The sequence below is a fragment of the Brassica oleracea genome, chromosome C2 (genome assembly GCF_000695525.1).
Source record: "Brassica oleracea var. oleracea cultivar TO1000 chromosome C2, BOL, whole genome shotgun sequence".
NCBI lineage: Eukaryota > Viridiplantae > Streptophyta > Magnoliopsida > Brassicales > Brassicaceae > Brassica > Brassica oleracea.
The window spans coordinates 4,349,450-4,364,862 of NC_027749.1; the positions used below are offsets into that span (position 1 = coordinate 4,349,450).

Below are 15,413 nucleotides of genomic sequence, written 5' to 3' on the forward strand. Positions count from 1 at the left end.
AAAAAAACCGAACCTAAACCGAACCGATATCCGGATTGAACACCCCTAACTTTACCAGTAAAAAAGAAAAAGAAACAGATAAATCTAATTTTGTGTCTTTTCGCGACATTTAGTAAGTTTTTTTTAACTGACATTTAGTAAGTTTGTATGAATTTTTATATAATGATCTTTTGTACTATATGAGATACCACATTATTGTTGTGCTACAAAGATATGAATGCATTCGCGTTGTTTTTTTGACATAAAACTATGATACATTAGACTTAATCGGATATTGAAGAACACCACGACGACATCTACTACTAATGCTACATCCTCGAGTATGCTGATTCTGCCGGGTCTTTGGATTGCATGTCAAGGGATACTTAGGGTTAGAACCACTTGCACCACCACGACGAAGTGCTGGATTGCCTATATACCTCTTTCATAGTTACTGATTCCAAGAAACATGCAAACCCTGAACATTTCTAAAATTTGTGAAAGACCAAGTCACATCCTAATTCTGGTAAATTAATTAGTTTTAACTCGGACCATTTGAATTCAATGGTTGTTCATTGTTATTCTCCTCCAAAAGTTCCTAATTAAAAGCACATCCTCAACTTTTTTTGTCACTCAAATTCTTATATAATTTGATGCTTCTTTGTTTTATCTACCAAAAAGGAAAATCATCTTTAAACACATTATGGCTGATGCTGAGCACGAACGTATATTCAAGAAATTTGACACTGACGGCGATGGTAAAATATCAGCAGCCGAACTTGAAGAAGCTCTTAAGAAACTTGGCTCGGTGACCCCTGATGACGTGACTCGTATGATGGCTAAAATCGATACTGATGGTGATGGAAACATATCGTTTCAGGAATTCACCGAGTTTGCATCTGCCAATCCTGGACTTATGAAGGATGTTGCCAAAGTTTTCTAGAATGGTAGTATTTGCCATCCCATCGTCTTATTTTTGAAATTTCTAATGTTTTTTTCAATATGATTTGGTTCTAAGTAACTATCCATATTATAATTCATGTAACTGAACATTGGAGTAGTATATCTCTCAATGAATACTCTCGAGTGTTTTTAATTTTTGTTTATTTCCCCAATAAATTCAAGATTTGCTACGTTTACACAATCTCAATATTGCTTGCAATATAATAAAAACATTTAATCCATACATAGCCAATCTAAATTGGCAACTTGCACATAATATTAGCTACTATAAGCTTTAGAACCTGAATCTCTACACCTTTGACAAAAATTTGATTATTAGTAGATAACAAGCCCATCCATCCCCATGTATAATGAAGAACTCTATTTCTCTCAAGACATTATTCAATGAAATTTAATGCACATCTAACTAGGCTTTTTTTTTTTTGTAACACTTGCTCTTTAAATTAGAAAATGGCCTCAGGCCCAGAGTGGTTTTAGCCCATGGATGGGTAACATACACGAGAAGGAAATAGAGAGAGTTTTGCTAAACGATCCGCTTCCACATTCAGCGATCGGTAGAGATGAGAGAACGATATCTCGACAAACACAGATGAGATCCTTTGGATATCTTTGACAATACCAAAAATCTCTTTTACCTGCATGTCGTTGTTGATGGCTCTGATGAGCGTTAGGTTGTCAGAGAAAGCTTTGAGCTTTTGGTGCTCAAGTTCCAATGCAGAGAGGAGACCAGATCGGAGCGCAATTGCTTCCGCTACTAGTGGCGTGGTGATCGATTCAAGCGTAGCTGAACCATGGCTGAGGTGAGTTCCGTTTCCATTAGAGAAGATCCAAGCGATTCCTGCCCGTTTTGATCTCTTATCATATGCCGCATCTGATCTACATGTCGTGTAGGTGCTGCTTTCACCATTGTTTCCTGTCGATCTTCTTGATGCAAGTATCACTTTCTTCACCGATTGAATCTGTTGTTGTGCATTGTTCCATTCTCTTCCTAGATTCAGAGCTTTTGTCGCTGTTTCCATAGGTGCTAGATAAATATAAACATTTAAACCCATAAGTTTCGGAGCGATGCTTACTTGGCTTATAACATCTGGTAGTTCAGCTATTATGATTCAATGAAAAGTTAATAATAGTAGCATTGAGTATTCGTTTTATACAAGAACTTGGATATAATACAATGGACTTGGTCCTTGAGTACCTTGACACAAACAAGTAACCCTTATGTACTTGCTAGCTTGAAGCAAACGGAGTTTTAACTCTATTGTGTTACGGCCCATAAACCAGCTCCTTCAGTGATCTAAACGGGGAGTTGTGACCATAAGCCATTGCATCTCTCCACAAAGCAACTCCTGTTTTTACACACAATCAAAACAATCAAGTTTTTTTTCTATGAACATTTCACATTTGATGTGGAAAACAAACCTATCCATGAGATCAAACCAATTGTGGCAGCCGCAAAGAATGACTTGCTGGTGCAGTTTAACCTGCATTTGAAGAATCACGGGATTATTGATAAACTCATGTACTCAAGAGAGGTGTGCAAGGATGCTTACATGTATAAGCACAGAATGTTCCCATATCCATAAAAGAGAGTTGCCCACATTGAACCGGTGAACCTGCATCACAGTTTGATGAACAAACATGTAGTAGTTTGTTAATATGGATGAAAGTATATAGTTTAAGCTGAAAGGGCTTTGAACTGAGAAAGCTTAGCTTTTACCACATCAAATCGCGGATAAATAATGCTCGTGGGATCATAAGCCCGTTTCCCATCATCGCAAGTACCATTGTGATGGGTGATAAGCCTTTTATGTTGTCTGGGTTTAGGAAGTTTGTCCACTGAAATGGTCGAAGAAGAACATCAGATATAGCATTTAGGACAGAAAATTCAAAGAAAGAGAGAAGCCGTTTATACCATTTGGGAAACTGGCATCCACATGAACATAAGTGTTGCTGTCCATCCAGATAAAGACCCAACAAACCTAACACCTTCCTCTGAGAGTTTCCCCGTTCGAGCCTGCATTCTTAGCAGGGGGAAATTAAAAGAAAAGAAGAAAACTTCATCCAGACAAAGAACAACTACACGTATTTAAGAGTTCTTTTGAAGGAAGTAACTATAAGCTCAGGAATTAGATGTCAGAGAAACCAAACACAGACCTATAGAAAAAAAAAGCCTCTGGAAAAATCATCTACAGCGATAAGACCACCCTTTCCTTCTTTTTATAACTGAAAAATCCTATATCCTGACATGTGTTTTGGTGCATAAAACCAAAGATAGATCACAAGGAAAGCTGCAACGATAAAGGGTTTGGAGTCGGCAGCTAGCTCAATGTTACATCAAAGGTCTATAAAGTTCGAAAATGTAGTCAGCGTTTGTAGAACAATTCAGTTCCAGCGACTACAACTCTGGCAATAACTTGGTTTCTAGTCAAGTGTAATTTACCTTTCAAATCCTGTGGATATTATCTAAGCTGATAAAAGTGACAATCTGTTAAAATTGTTTTGAAAAATAGGCTAGAGGTTATATAGTGACTGAAATGACTGAAAAATATATCCTAGAGGCTACTTACAGGGAAAACAAAGGGGAGAAGGAAACTGAAGCAGGAGTGCTTGAAAGCTTACCATGATCACAGCCGCTACAGCAATAACAAAAGCAGTCGTCCCAGGCAATATACTATTTGGCACCAGAGGGACAAAAGTTGACCACATGATCTGCAATCTCAAAATTCACAATGTAGTGTGTAACTAACTCGGATCAAACATCCATGGAAACTATTTAACAAAACCAAAACTTTGGGGTGTATGGTAAAGAAGCTCACTTGAGGAAGAACGGAGAGTCCACCAACAGTGATAAAGTCTTCCCACAGTCTCCACACAGTCATCCCTAGCTTACCAAAATAGAACAAACAGTTCAACACCAAACCAACCGTCACAACGGCAGAAGTAGCAACAAAATACTGCACAGGCATGGCTTCAGCCATCGTGAGCTGCACAAGGACAACGTAGGTGGAGATAACTCCAAGTGTTTGCACCACAGCTGCTTCCTTTTCTCTCTTCTTTGCGAAATAAGAAAGCAACGAAAGGTTCCCTAACAAACCAGTCAACATCCCCTGTATTCCATAAAAACGTGGCACTTTCAGATTCTCCAATGCTTCTTGCTTACTCTTCTTATACAATTTCACAATGTTTAAAAAATCACTATGCGGTAGTTAGACGCTTTATAGAGAATTACTGATTAGGCGGACATATAGGCCAATTTTTTTTATGACTTTTAGAAAAATCATTTTGTTTATGTCCGATTTGGTTCCAAAATTCAGATAATACTCGGCTTCAAACTTAAAACCAATTGGCTATAAGCGGACTGATACTAATCTTTTATAGTTTTATTCATTTATTTCTCTAACTACCGATGGGACTTTCGTTACCAGCCATGGGACGGCGGAGAGGGCTGTGTTGTTTCCGGCCAAAAGATTCTGAGCATTGAGAATGATCTGCGGTAAGTGCAGCATCAGAAACGGGACGTTGGCTCCGCCGGAGAACTTGGCAGTCCATGAGTCCCATTCTTCGTATTCTTTAATCGGATGAGGAATGTCTGAGTCAATTGCACGAACGGGGACGAGTCGGCGGCGAGTTGAAACGATCGGGTTACAACGAGTCAGAGGTAAGCCACGGCAGCCATCGACGGCGGAAGAAGAGGTAACACCACCGGGAGAAGCACGCTTCAGACGGAGGCGGGAGAAGGGAGGTGTAGAGACGAAGGAAGCGCGAGGAGGAGGAGGAGTCGGGAGAATCAATAAGCGGTGACCAGTGAGAGACATTGCGATGGTTTTAGCTTCCCACTGGAACAGAGACGACGACGACGGAGTGAAATAGAGAGTGTTCTAGTGAAATGAAGAGACGCAGGGGCGGATGTTTTTATTGGGGCTTAATTTAAATTGTTCGAAGACTTAAGGGGTATATTTGCTAAACTCTAAGGAATTAGAAAAACAATTTCAGAATATGAAAAAAGCCCAAGCCCATGTATGGAGCCCATTCAAGTCTCAAATCTCTCTTTACCAACCTCCAGAAGCTTGGCTTCATTTCTAGAACACACTCAAATCGTCGCCTGATTCGGTGAGCTCTTTCAGCGTGTCAATGGAAGGTATAACTTTCTTAAATTATTTCACTTTCCTTCTGCAATTTTCAATTCTTCATAAGTAGTCAATACGTGTTTGCCTTCTTCCACAGTTGGATCCTGTAATTTTCCTAGTGTTTTTGTTCTTCTCGGAGCTTGATTGATTCAAACTCTAATCAGAGTGATTTAGAGTAGACCCAATTCATAGGAAATTAGTTATCTGTTATAAAAATGTTGACTTTTTTTTTCCTTCAGTAATTGTTTTGATGAATTTAGTTTTCCTTTGGCATCACAGCGATTTTGTGTGAAATTTGGAAATAGAAGTAAAGATAAAAGCTAATAGAAGTATGATATTTCCGTATGCTACGGTTTCTTTTTTTTTTTCAGGAAAGGTTTTACAAAAGTTTAATGTAGAACAATGCTGCTACTACCTACAAAATAAGCAGTTTAAGACACGTTACCAAAGACAACCCAACAACCCATTCATGTCTGCTTTACTTCCCTGTCCAAGAGGGAACCTCTACTCTTCCATGCGTGCCAACTCTTTGTCCAAATACTACCAGACTACTACTTCTATTTCCAAGCAAACATCTTTTTACTGCAATGGTCCGTTCTAAACTCTTGTTATCAAAAGGTTTAGATCATGGAACATGGCTTCAGCTTTTGATTTTGCTTTCTTACATTTTTATCTTTTTCTTACATCAACACTTTTTGTATCCGTGCATTTTGTGTTTTGTTTTTCCCTATGTTGCTTGGCAAAGAGTTGTGTGGTGTTTCTTAAATCTCTCTTTATCTATTTGAAATCCTTCCTTTTCAGCTTCTTTGTCAAGTGCAACGGTGCCATCTCTTGACAAAACTGATTTTCTGAAGCTTCAGAACGGCAGGTAAAACCATACATCACTTACCCATTACTACTATTTCTCTGTTCAATGAGACTAGAGAGTATGTTTTGGAATGGTTTCATGTTGACTCACGCTATGTTTCATTGTCCTTCTCCCTAGCGATATTCGGGGTGTGGCAGTCCCTGGGGTTGAGGGGGAACCTGTAAGCCTTCCTGAACCAGTGACTGAAGCCATAGCTGCTGCGTTTGGGCAATGGCTGTTGCACAAGAAGAATGCTGGATCCCGGAAGCTGAGAGTATCCGTTGGCCATGACTCTCGCATTTCTGCACCAACCTTACTGGTATGTATCTGGTTCCTTGATTTATTTTGATGCTTTCCATGTTGCAATACTCGAGCCATTAAATTACTTTACCTCTAAGCGATTTGTCTACATTTTTAGCCCAAGGCGTTTTTTTTTTTCATTTCTGGAATCAATGAGTAATTTGTCCATTGCAATTCCATTGTATATATTGTAGGAAGCTGTTTCTCGAGGTCTCGGTGTTTCTGGAGTAGATGTTGTTCAGTTCGGGTGAGTGATGACTAGCCTTTGTTGTACTAGAATATTCTCATTCCTCATTATAACAGCCATGTGTTACATAAATTATATTCCAACTTCTAACTGGAGGCGATGCAACATTCAATAACTTCGATAACCCTCTTTGTTTGTAGTGCTGCTGGGTCATAAGGTTGTTTGAATCACATCTCATATATAAATTATCGAAGCATAACTCTTGAATATCAATTTATGTTTGCTTTGCAGATTAGCATCAACACCAGCAATGTTTAATAGCACATTGACTGAAGATGAATCATTCTTGTGCCCAGCTGATGGGGCTATCATGATAACAGGTACTTTATTGATCTCAGTTTCCATAATAAGTAGTTATATTTTTCTTAATAGTTGTCATCGCTTAGTGATACTTTGCCATTTGCCACCACCCTTTTATTTTGAGCAGCAAGCCATCTTCCTTACAACAGGAACGGTTTCAAGTTCTTTACCAGTGAAGGAGGGCTAGGGAAGGTTGATATCAAAAATATTTTGGAGCGAGCTGCAGATATTTACCAGAACTTTTCTGATGAAAATCTTACGAAATCACAAAGAGAAGTTTCTATTAAAAAAGTTGACTACATGGCAGTATACACCTCTGGCCTTGTGAATGCAGTTCGAAAAGCAGCAGGAGATTTAGGTATTACATCTTGTAGCATAATCAATAAATTTCGAAACTTCCATTTATCTTCTGCTAATATATCAAAGCTTAATCTATGGCGTCTCTGAATCTTAGAGAAGCCTCTAGAGGGATTCCACATAGTTGTTGATGCTGGAAATGGAGCTGGAGGGTTCTTTGCTGTAAGTCAAGTGTAGTTGATAGGATTCGAAACTTAATTATCAGTTCAAGCAGTTTTGAGATTCTTTCTTCATCTGCTACCTGACAGGCCAAGGTGCTGGAGCCTTTAGGAGCAATTACTTCTGGCAGTCAATTTCTTGAACCAGATGGTATGAGTATATATCCTCCTGGCCTATCTCCTATCTTTAATTAATATCTGAATCAAACAAACCTTTTGGATATTTCAGGTATGTTTCCAAATCATATCCCTAATCCGGAAGATAAGACGGCGATGCAAGCTATAACCAAGGCCGTTCTTGATAACAAGGCTGATTTGGGTATCATCTTTGATACTGATGTTGATAGGTATAGTAACTCCACCTATCTATTGTCACGTTGGAGAAATTGTTATATTTAAACATTTTTTTTCTGAAAGGTCCGCTGCTGTGGATTCATCTGGCCGTGAGTTCAACCGTAATCGTCTTATTGCCTTGCTTTCAGCAATTGTTCTAGAGGAAGTAAGAGATATGCTCTAACCATTTCGACATATTAACAAAAACAATTTGGTGTCCTGATGTTCTGTCCATACAGCACCCTGGCACAACTATTGTTACAGACAGTGTCACTTCTGACGGTTTAACCTCATTCATTGAGAAGAAGCTCGGTATGCCAACAGTTTACTACAGTTGCTGTTTTGTTTTTCTGTATTAGTTTCCACTGAACAAAAATTGTTTTAGGCGGAAAGCATCACAGGTTCAAAAGAGGATACAAGAATGTCATTGATGAAGCTATTCGCTTGGTAATAAATCTAAATGATCATATATCATTCTGACGGTTGATATTTTATTATCTGATATAATGAGTTGTAATGTGATGGCAGAACTCCACTGGAGAAGAATCACATCTGGCTATAGAAACCAGTGGCCATGGAGCTTTGAAAGAAAACCATTGGCTCGATGATGGAGCTTATCTCATGGTTAGCTTGTTTACTCGGATACATTAATTCCTATGGTATGAAGAAGAGAACAAAAATAATTTGGCATTTGCAGGTAAAAATATTGAATAAACTGGCTTCGGCCCGAGCTGCTGGTGAAGGAAGTGGCAGCAAAGTTTTAACAGATCTTGTTGAAGGTCTCGAGGAGCCCAAAGTGGCTTTGGAACTGAGGCTTAAAATCGATAAGAATCACTCCGACCTTGAAGGAAGGTATATGATTCTTGATGACTTTCACTTCAGTTCTTGGCTTGGTTTTTTGTTTGTTTGTTGCATTTCACTAAGCACTGAAGATTGTAGAGATTTTCGGGAGTATGGAGAGATGGTTCTGCAACAAGTGTCGAACTCAATAGAAACAAATCCAAATCTTAAAAAGGCTTCAGTTAACTATGAAGGGGTGAGTTGCTGCTAGATTGCTCTCTGTGTTCCTAAACATATGCCTCCACTGCGCATATAGTGCAATAATAAACATTTCCTCTTTATAGATCCGTGTTTCGGGCTTTGGTGGATGGTTTCTTCTCAGACTTTCTCTCCACGACCCTGTTCTTCCTCTTAACATTGAGGTAAAAGCAGATACGTATAAGAAGCTTGGCTTTATTGTTTCTGATGCAGTGAAGGAGTTCAATATGTATAAACAATTTTTTGGAACGTGCAGGCGCAGAGTGAGGATGATGCTGTGAAGTTAGGCCTTGTGGTTGCTAATGCAGTGAAGGAGTTCAATGCTTTGGACACCTCTGCTTTGTCCCGTCTCACTCGCTCTTAGATTGGGTTTACGTGGATCTGTGATCCTGTGGAATCTTCTTGTCCTTTTTTTTTTGTTTTCTTAAAAAGAACTAAACAAAGTTATATTCTGTCTATTAAAAAATGTCATTCTAGCATTTTTTTTTTCCTTGTTTCAAAATAGAAATTTTCCATACATAATTTTTATGAATTTTTAAGTAACCACTAAATATTTCTTTAAATATTTTTTTGTCGTTTTTATTTAACTAATGGTTACTAAATAATGACATATTAGTATTTATCATTTTCTAACCAGCGTGAAATGTCTAAAAGACATTTTTTGCAAAACAGAGAAAGTATCTTTTTTTTATATATATAAAAACAAAGTTATTCTCGCCTTGTTGTTTTTGGGTTTAAAGTATATTTTTATTATAATGAAAATCAGCCAAAAAAGAATATTTTGTTTTACATTTTTTGAGCATATATTTAGTAAAATATTAATTTTATAGTTATTATTTTACTCATCAATTAACAGTAGTAAAAGGTGAAACAAAAAAAATTACTATTTTTTTGGTGGAAATCAATGTTCTAAAATTAGTATAGACAGCATCTAAGTGGTAAATTAATTGCAATACGATATGGGGAAAATTTTAGGTTTATCACTTTTGAGGTACTATTTTTCATCTTTACCACTATTTAAAAGACATTTTCAAAAATATCTTGTTCATTAAGTTGCAAAAGACTCTTATGCCATTGTTATCTATATATATATAATAAATTATTATTTAAATAAATAAAAAATAATTTTTTTTATGTTTTTGAATTATACTTTTTCAAATTCGAACTTTTTTATAATTTTTCTTTTGAATTTTTTTTTCAAAATTTCTTTTTGAAAATCGAAAATTATGTTTGAAACTATTTTTTTAATTTTTTTTTTAAGTGTTTATTTATATATTTATTAAAATACTAAATTTTACATTCCAAAAACCTTATCTCACCCCTCAACTCTATAACCTAAGTCTAGATTAGTTAATCATAAGGGTATAAGTGTCTTTTACCATTTATTAAAAGTGAAGATAAAATTGATTATTGTAAACATGAAAAATGGTATTATGAACGTGGTATTTGTAGCAATTTCTCAAGTTTATACATCGTCTACTGATTTTTATTTTTATTTTTTATTTTTTTTTTTAACAGGAGGTTCAAAGGCGACCCGTAATCCGCACGTGGTTTCCGTTTGCCCAAAGGCCCGTAATCCGCACGTGGTTTCCGATTGCCAAGCATCTAATCCCCCTGGCCCGGAACCAGCCGGCACTAATACCCATTACCCAAGGATCCGGCACCAACGCCGCGTTAACTTTAAACTTGAGGTGGGCGTAAAGCATTCCGTGGCCACATGGGGTATCGAACTCGGATCCGTATTGGTTGTGGTAACTACCTCAAAACCACTAGCCCACCACCCCCGTGGTTATCGTCTACTGATTTTTTTACCGATTTCTTGAACATCAATGAAATAGACATTGAACATGGGTGAAATATATGTTTAATATAAAATACAACACTTTTTATTTGGGTTTCAACTGAAAACCGAGTGTAAAACCGAACCAAATGAAAGTAGGAATCCCATCAACCATATTGATTAGGCTTGGATATTTTTTTTTATATCCCAAACTAAAATTCGAATCTTAACCCCAAAATCTGGTAATAACGGGAAGAGTTAGGTATTTGGATTTGGTTATAACCTGAACCAATCTGAAATCTGAATTATGATATGACATCCAAAATTAGTCCACTATATTAATTTTCATATATGTTAAAACAATTAGATTATATAGAGCATTTTAAAGATTTTGTAGTTTATTTAATTTGTTATTTTGAATACTTATTAGTTGGTTTAGGTAGTTTAACTAGTTTTTATCTGGATTTTTAAATAATTTATATATTTTAAGTCTTTTTGGTCAATCTTTTTTTTAATTTTATAAAAGATTTTTGGGAAATTTCAGACACAGATTATAAATTGGAAGGATTCAAACTGAACCCGATCCAAATATTAGTAAAACCTGAATAGGATTTTATGAGTATAGTATTAAAAAATACGAAATCCTATTCAACCAAACCGAATCCAAACTGGACACCAAACCCCCAAGCTTAATATTGATGTTGCCCTGCCGCCTCTCTATTAAAACAATATCAAGAGAGCCAAAAAAAGATGTAGAGAGAGACCTAGGGTTTACTACTATGATCAGAAGAAGCACTGTTTTTGCAACAAGAGAAGAACCAATGATATTCCTTTGGATCTACAGATCGAGATTTTTAACCGTTTGCCTGCAAAATCTGTAGTTAGGTTTATGGCCGTATCAAAATTTCTTTTTTTCAATTTTTTTTTTGAAAATCGAAAATTATGTTTGCAATTATTTTTTTAATATTTTTTCATATTTTTAAGTATTTATTTATATATTTATTAGAATATTAAATTTCACATTCTAAAAACCCTACCCCATCCTTCAACTCTAAAACCTAAATCTAGATTAATTAACCTTAAGAATATAAGTATCTTTTACCGTTCATTAAAAGTGAGGATAAAAGTGATTAGTGCAAACATAAAAAGTGGTACTATGAACGTGGTATTTGTAGCAATTTCTCTGCTTTATACATCGTCTACTGATTTTTTTACCGATTTATCGAACATCAATGAAATAGACATTGAACATGGGTGAAATATATGTTTAGTGTAATATACAACACTATTTATTTGGGTTTCAACTGAAAACCGAGTGTAAAACCGAACCAAATGAAAGTAGGAATCCCATTAACCATATTGATTAGGCCTGGATATTTTTTTTATATCCCAAACTAAAATTCGAATCTTAACCCCGAAATCTGGTAATAACGGGAAGAGTTAGGTATTTGGATTTGGTTATAACCTGAACCAATCTGAAATCTGAATTATGATATGACATCCAAAATTAGTCAACTATATTAATTTTCATATATGTTAAAACAATTAGATATTATAGAGCATTTTAAAGATTTTGTAGTTTATTTAATTTGTTATTTTGAATACTTATTAGTTAGTTTAGGTAGTTTAACCAATTTTTATCTAGAATTTTTTTAATAATTTATATATTTTACGTCTTTTTGGTCAATCTTTTTTTTTTTAATTTTATAAAAGATTTTTAGGAAATTTCAGACACGGGTTATAAATTGGAAGGATTCAAACTGAATCCGATCCAAAAATTAGTAAAACCTGAATAGGATTTTATGAGCATAGTATTAAAAAATACGAAATCCTATTCAACCAAACCGAATCCAAACTGGACACCAAACCCCCAAGCTTAATATTGATGTTGCCCTGCCGCCTCTCTATTAAAACAATATCAAGAGAGCCAAAAAAAGATGTAGAGAGAGACCTAGGGTTTACTACTATGATCAGAAGAAGCACCGTTTTTGCAACAAGAGAAGAACCCATGATATTCCTTTGGATCTACAGATCGAGATTCTTAACCGGTTGCCTGCAAAATCTGTAGTTAGGTTTATGGGTCGTACCAAAATCATGGCAACAAATCATCCACAGCAAGAGTTTCACCACATCGTTTCCCTTTCGACCCTTGACTCAACCTTGCGTTTCCTACTTGCTTTATACAATAGAGATACCCAAACTGGACGCCTAAATTGCAGCTTCTTCTCTTCTTCTTCGGTGTCTTTGTCACCAACATCAATATCAACCATTTTTCTATCCACAATAACACTTCCCCGCGGTCTAACCTTGTACCTTAGCTATTACGTTAATGGTTTGTTGAAGATTGGAGATATCATATGTAACCCTAGCACCGGAAAGACCATGGATTTACCAAGGCTAGTCGAAACAACACCAAGCCAACCAAGGTGTTTTTTCGGATATGATCCTGTCAATAATCAGTACTGTTATAAATCATGGAGTGGATTGCTATTAACCAGGCTCGGACCGAGACCGGCCCAATACCTAGAAGATGGAGAGATGGCCGAAGCCCTAGAGAGAAGAGAGAGGGAGCCGACTTCAGGAGAGAGAGAGAGAGGCGGCCACAAAGCTTGGAGAAAATGAAACCTTTTCCTTTTCCTAATAGATGTAATCTTTCCATTATTATATATTAATAGTTTTCCTAATCCTAGTGAGTTTAGGTTTTGGATACTTTCCATTTATCTTCATCTTGTAATCCTTATATAAAGGAACCCCTTGATCATTAATAATAACACAAAAATATTCAGCCTCTAAACTCTCTAATTACAACACGTTATCAGCACGGTAGACTCCAAAACCCTGAGATAAAACCTAACCTAAAATCCGTCACACATAAACCCTAATCCAGACGAAACTTAAGATCGATCTATCTCTCAAACCCAGAGGAACCAGACGACGAGCCACATATCAGATTAAAGCTCTTGACGAGACGAATCCATCAGCGCAAAACGTTCGTCGATCCGAGAAAACCCTAATTCCGAAAAAACCCCAAATTGTTCTTGCTTGCGTTCCGGCTTACAAACACCCGATCAGCTCCAGCCCTAAGGTGTTCCCGATCCTAGACGACCTCAGTTTCCAGTTCACATCACAGCCAGCTTGAGTTCCCAATCAACCCGCTCGCGAACTCAAGAAGAAGACGCGTCCGACGTCCTCGGCGCACATCCGCGACCAGACACCAAACCATCCGATCCCGATCAGACGCGTCCCGCCTCAGCACGCGACCGTTCCAGCTCGTCCAATCTCGTGTCCGTTCGAGGTTCTCTTGGTGGTCCGAGTTCTACAATCTGCAAAACAAAGGTAATCCTAATTCTGAGAACATGAATTGAACATGGTTGTTTTGTAAAGATTGAAACCCTAAAATCAGAACTCTAAAGATGAAAGCCATAGGAAAAATAGATCAAACCTTAAAGAGTAAATCGAAGCTCGAATAAGTCCGATTTCCTAAACCATAAGTCAAGATTGATCAATTGATCAATTAAAATCAAAGTCTTAATGATTTTTGAATCTCAAATCAAATCCCCTTGATCAAAGATCAAATTTTTTCGAAATCCCCTAAAAACCCTAATTTTGGAAAATCGGTTTTAAATTGTTTGATTTGAACTTTGATTGTTTGATCACCTAGAGCTATTGATAAGATTGTTTAAATTCGAATCTAAATCACTCAAACTGAAACCCTAAAAGTTTAAATCGGTTTTAAAATGTCTTTGTTTGATGATTGATGATCTGAGATGTTAGGATTGATAGATTGATTAATAGATCTAATCTCAAGATTCGAAATCCTTAAGACCTTGAAACCCTTATTCTTGATTGATATTCCTAAAGGCCTTGAAACCTTAAATCGCTCATTACTTAAAGATGGAAAGATTGATTTAAAGAATTTACATAGTGAATGAGAGTTAGGTTTCTAGATCGTTTAATTCTAAAAACTTAATAGATATACAACTAAGAAATATAATTGAATCACTAAAACTTAATAGATATACAACTAAGAAATATAATTGAATCTAGATCCTATTTTGTATATGGCCGTGTGGCCTAATGCATTGCTCACACTTGCGGCCTTGTGCCCTTGATTGATTAAAAGCCGTGTGGCTGAGTGAATATCAAAGTGACCGTGTGGTCTAGTATCCGGATGGTTATATAAACCGGATTGCATTATATGATCTGATCCTTAAGATCGTTGTATCACATAATAGCCGTGAGGTATAAACATCACAATGCAAAGCCATATGGCCTAAGCATCATATTGAAAAGTCGTGTGGCCTAAAGTATTATAGATAAGACTTATGAAATCATATACACTGATTGGTTGCAAGAATTATTGACTAAAGAAAGATCTCGACATGATAATTTTATTTTAAGTATATGGTCTTGTGATTTGTTTTTGACCTACTTGATGATTCACGATTTTTATATATATATAAAAGAGTTTGCTTTGATTTCATTATATCTTGCATGATCTTACTTGAACATATGAATGTTTTTACTGATAAAGAATTGCCTAAAGGGCGTAATATCCAAGTAAAAAATCGTGAAAGTAGTATAGTGAGCCTAGTAAAGAAACTATGGCTAAGACATTGTCTAAAGAACATTAGATACACCTAATAATATGTGACCCATTGAGTTATGATAATATGGTTTAAAAATAGAAACAATGGGCAAACAAAAGGAAACAAGTTCCTTCAGATTTTGAAAGAAAAATCGCCTAAGACCTTATAAGAAAGTGGTCGAGACTATACTAATGATCTCTACTAATTTAAACTATGCTATAAGATCAGTATGATGAGAGGCAAGAACCGTGGTGACCATATTGAGATACACCACGAAATTTTACACTATATGGCATGATAGGATTAGCCATCCTAAAGTCTAAACTTGATGCAAAGATTGAAAAGGCACAGAGTTATCCCGTAAAAGATCTCACGTTGTGAAACATGTACACAAA

At 36.3% G+C, this 15,413-nt stretch overlaps 3 protein-coding genes across 5 annotated transcripts; 2 read left to right on the forward strand and 1 right to left on the reverse strand.

The window, feature by feature from the left end:
- Nucleotides 1-667: 667 nt before the first annotated feature.
- Nucleotides 668-1,112, forward strand: LOC106326344 (polcalcin Bra n 1). Its single transcript, XM_013764345.1, has one exon. The coding sequence runs from the start codon at nt 683-685 to the stop codon at nt 920-922; it is 240 nt and encodes a 79-aa protein (XP_013619799.1). The 5' UTR covers nt 668-682; the 3' UTR covers nt 923-1,112.
- A 639-nt stretch (nt 1,113-1,751) lies between these two features.
- LOC106322651 (maltose excess protein 1, chloroplastic-like) lies at nt 1,752-4,843 on the reverse strand. Of its 2 annotated transcripts, XR_001266484.1 has the most exons (9): nt 4,365-4,757; nt 3,759-4,049; nt 3,562-3,651; nt 2,855-2,956; nt 2,660-2,778; nt 2,493-2,555; nt 2,362-2,423; nt 2,138-2,288; nt 1,752-1,966 (listed from the first exon to the last, which is right to left on the reverse strand). XR_001266484.1 is itself a non-coding variant. In XM_013760744.1 (8 exons), the coding sequence occupies exons 1-8, from the start codon at nt 4,755-4,757 to the stop codon at nt 2,206-2,208; spliced, it is 1,203 nt and encodes a 400-aa protein (XP_013616198.1). In that variant the 5' UTR covers nt 4,758-4,843; the 3' UTR covers nt 2,029-2,205. The 2 variants fall into 2 exon arrangements, 1 of the variants encoding a protein (XP_013616198.1); XM_013760744.1 differs by lacking the exon at nt 1,752-1,966 and having other exon boundaries at nt 2,029-2,288; nt 4,365-4,843.
- Nucleotides 4,844-4,991: 148 nt separating this feature from the next.
- LOC106319443 (phosphoglucomutase) lies at nt 4,992-9,135 on the forward strand. Of its 2 annotated transcripts, XM_013757773.1 has the most exons (18): nt 4,992-5,080; nt 5,441-5,659; nt 5,871-5,937; nt 6,055-6,235; nt 6,411-6,463; nt 6,695-6,783; nt 6,891-7,121; nt 7,218-7,282; nt 7,369-7,429; nt 7,508-7,625; nt 7,696-7,777; nt 7,851-7,923; nt 7,997-8,058; nt 8,140-8,235; nt 8,309-8,463; nt 8,551-8,647; nt 8,736-8,813; nt 8,906-9,135. In XM_013757773.1, exons 1-18 carry the CDS (start codon nt 5,074-5,076, stop codon nt 9,011-9,013), a joined length of 1,842 nt encoding a protein of 613 aa, XP_013613227.1. In that variant the 5' UTR covers nt 4,992-5,073; the 3' UTR covers nt 9,014-9,135. The 2 variants fall into 2 exon arrangements, with proteins under 2 accessions (XP_013613227.1, XP_013613231.1); XM_013757777.1 differs by lacking the exon at nt 5,441-5,659.
- The last annotated feature ends 6,278 nt before the right edge of the window (nt 9,136-15,413 follow it).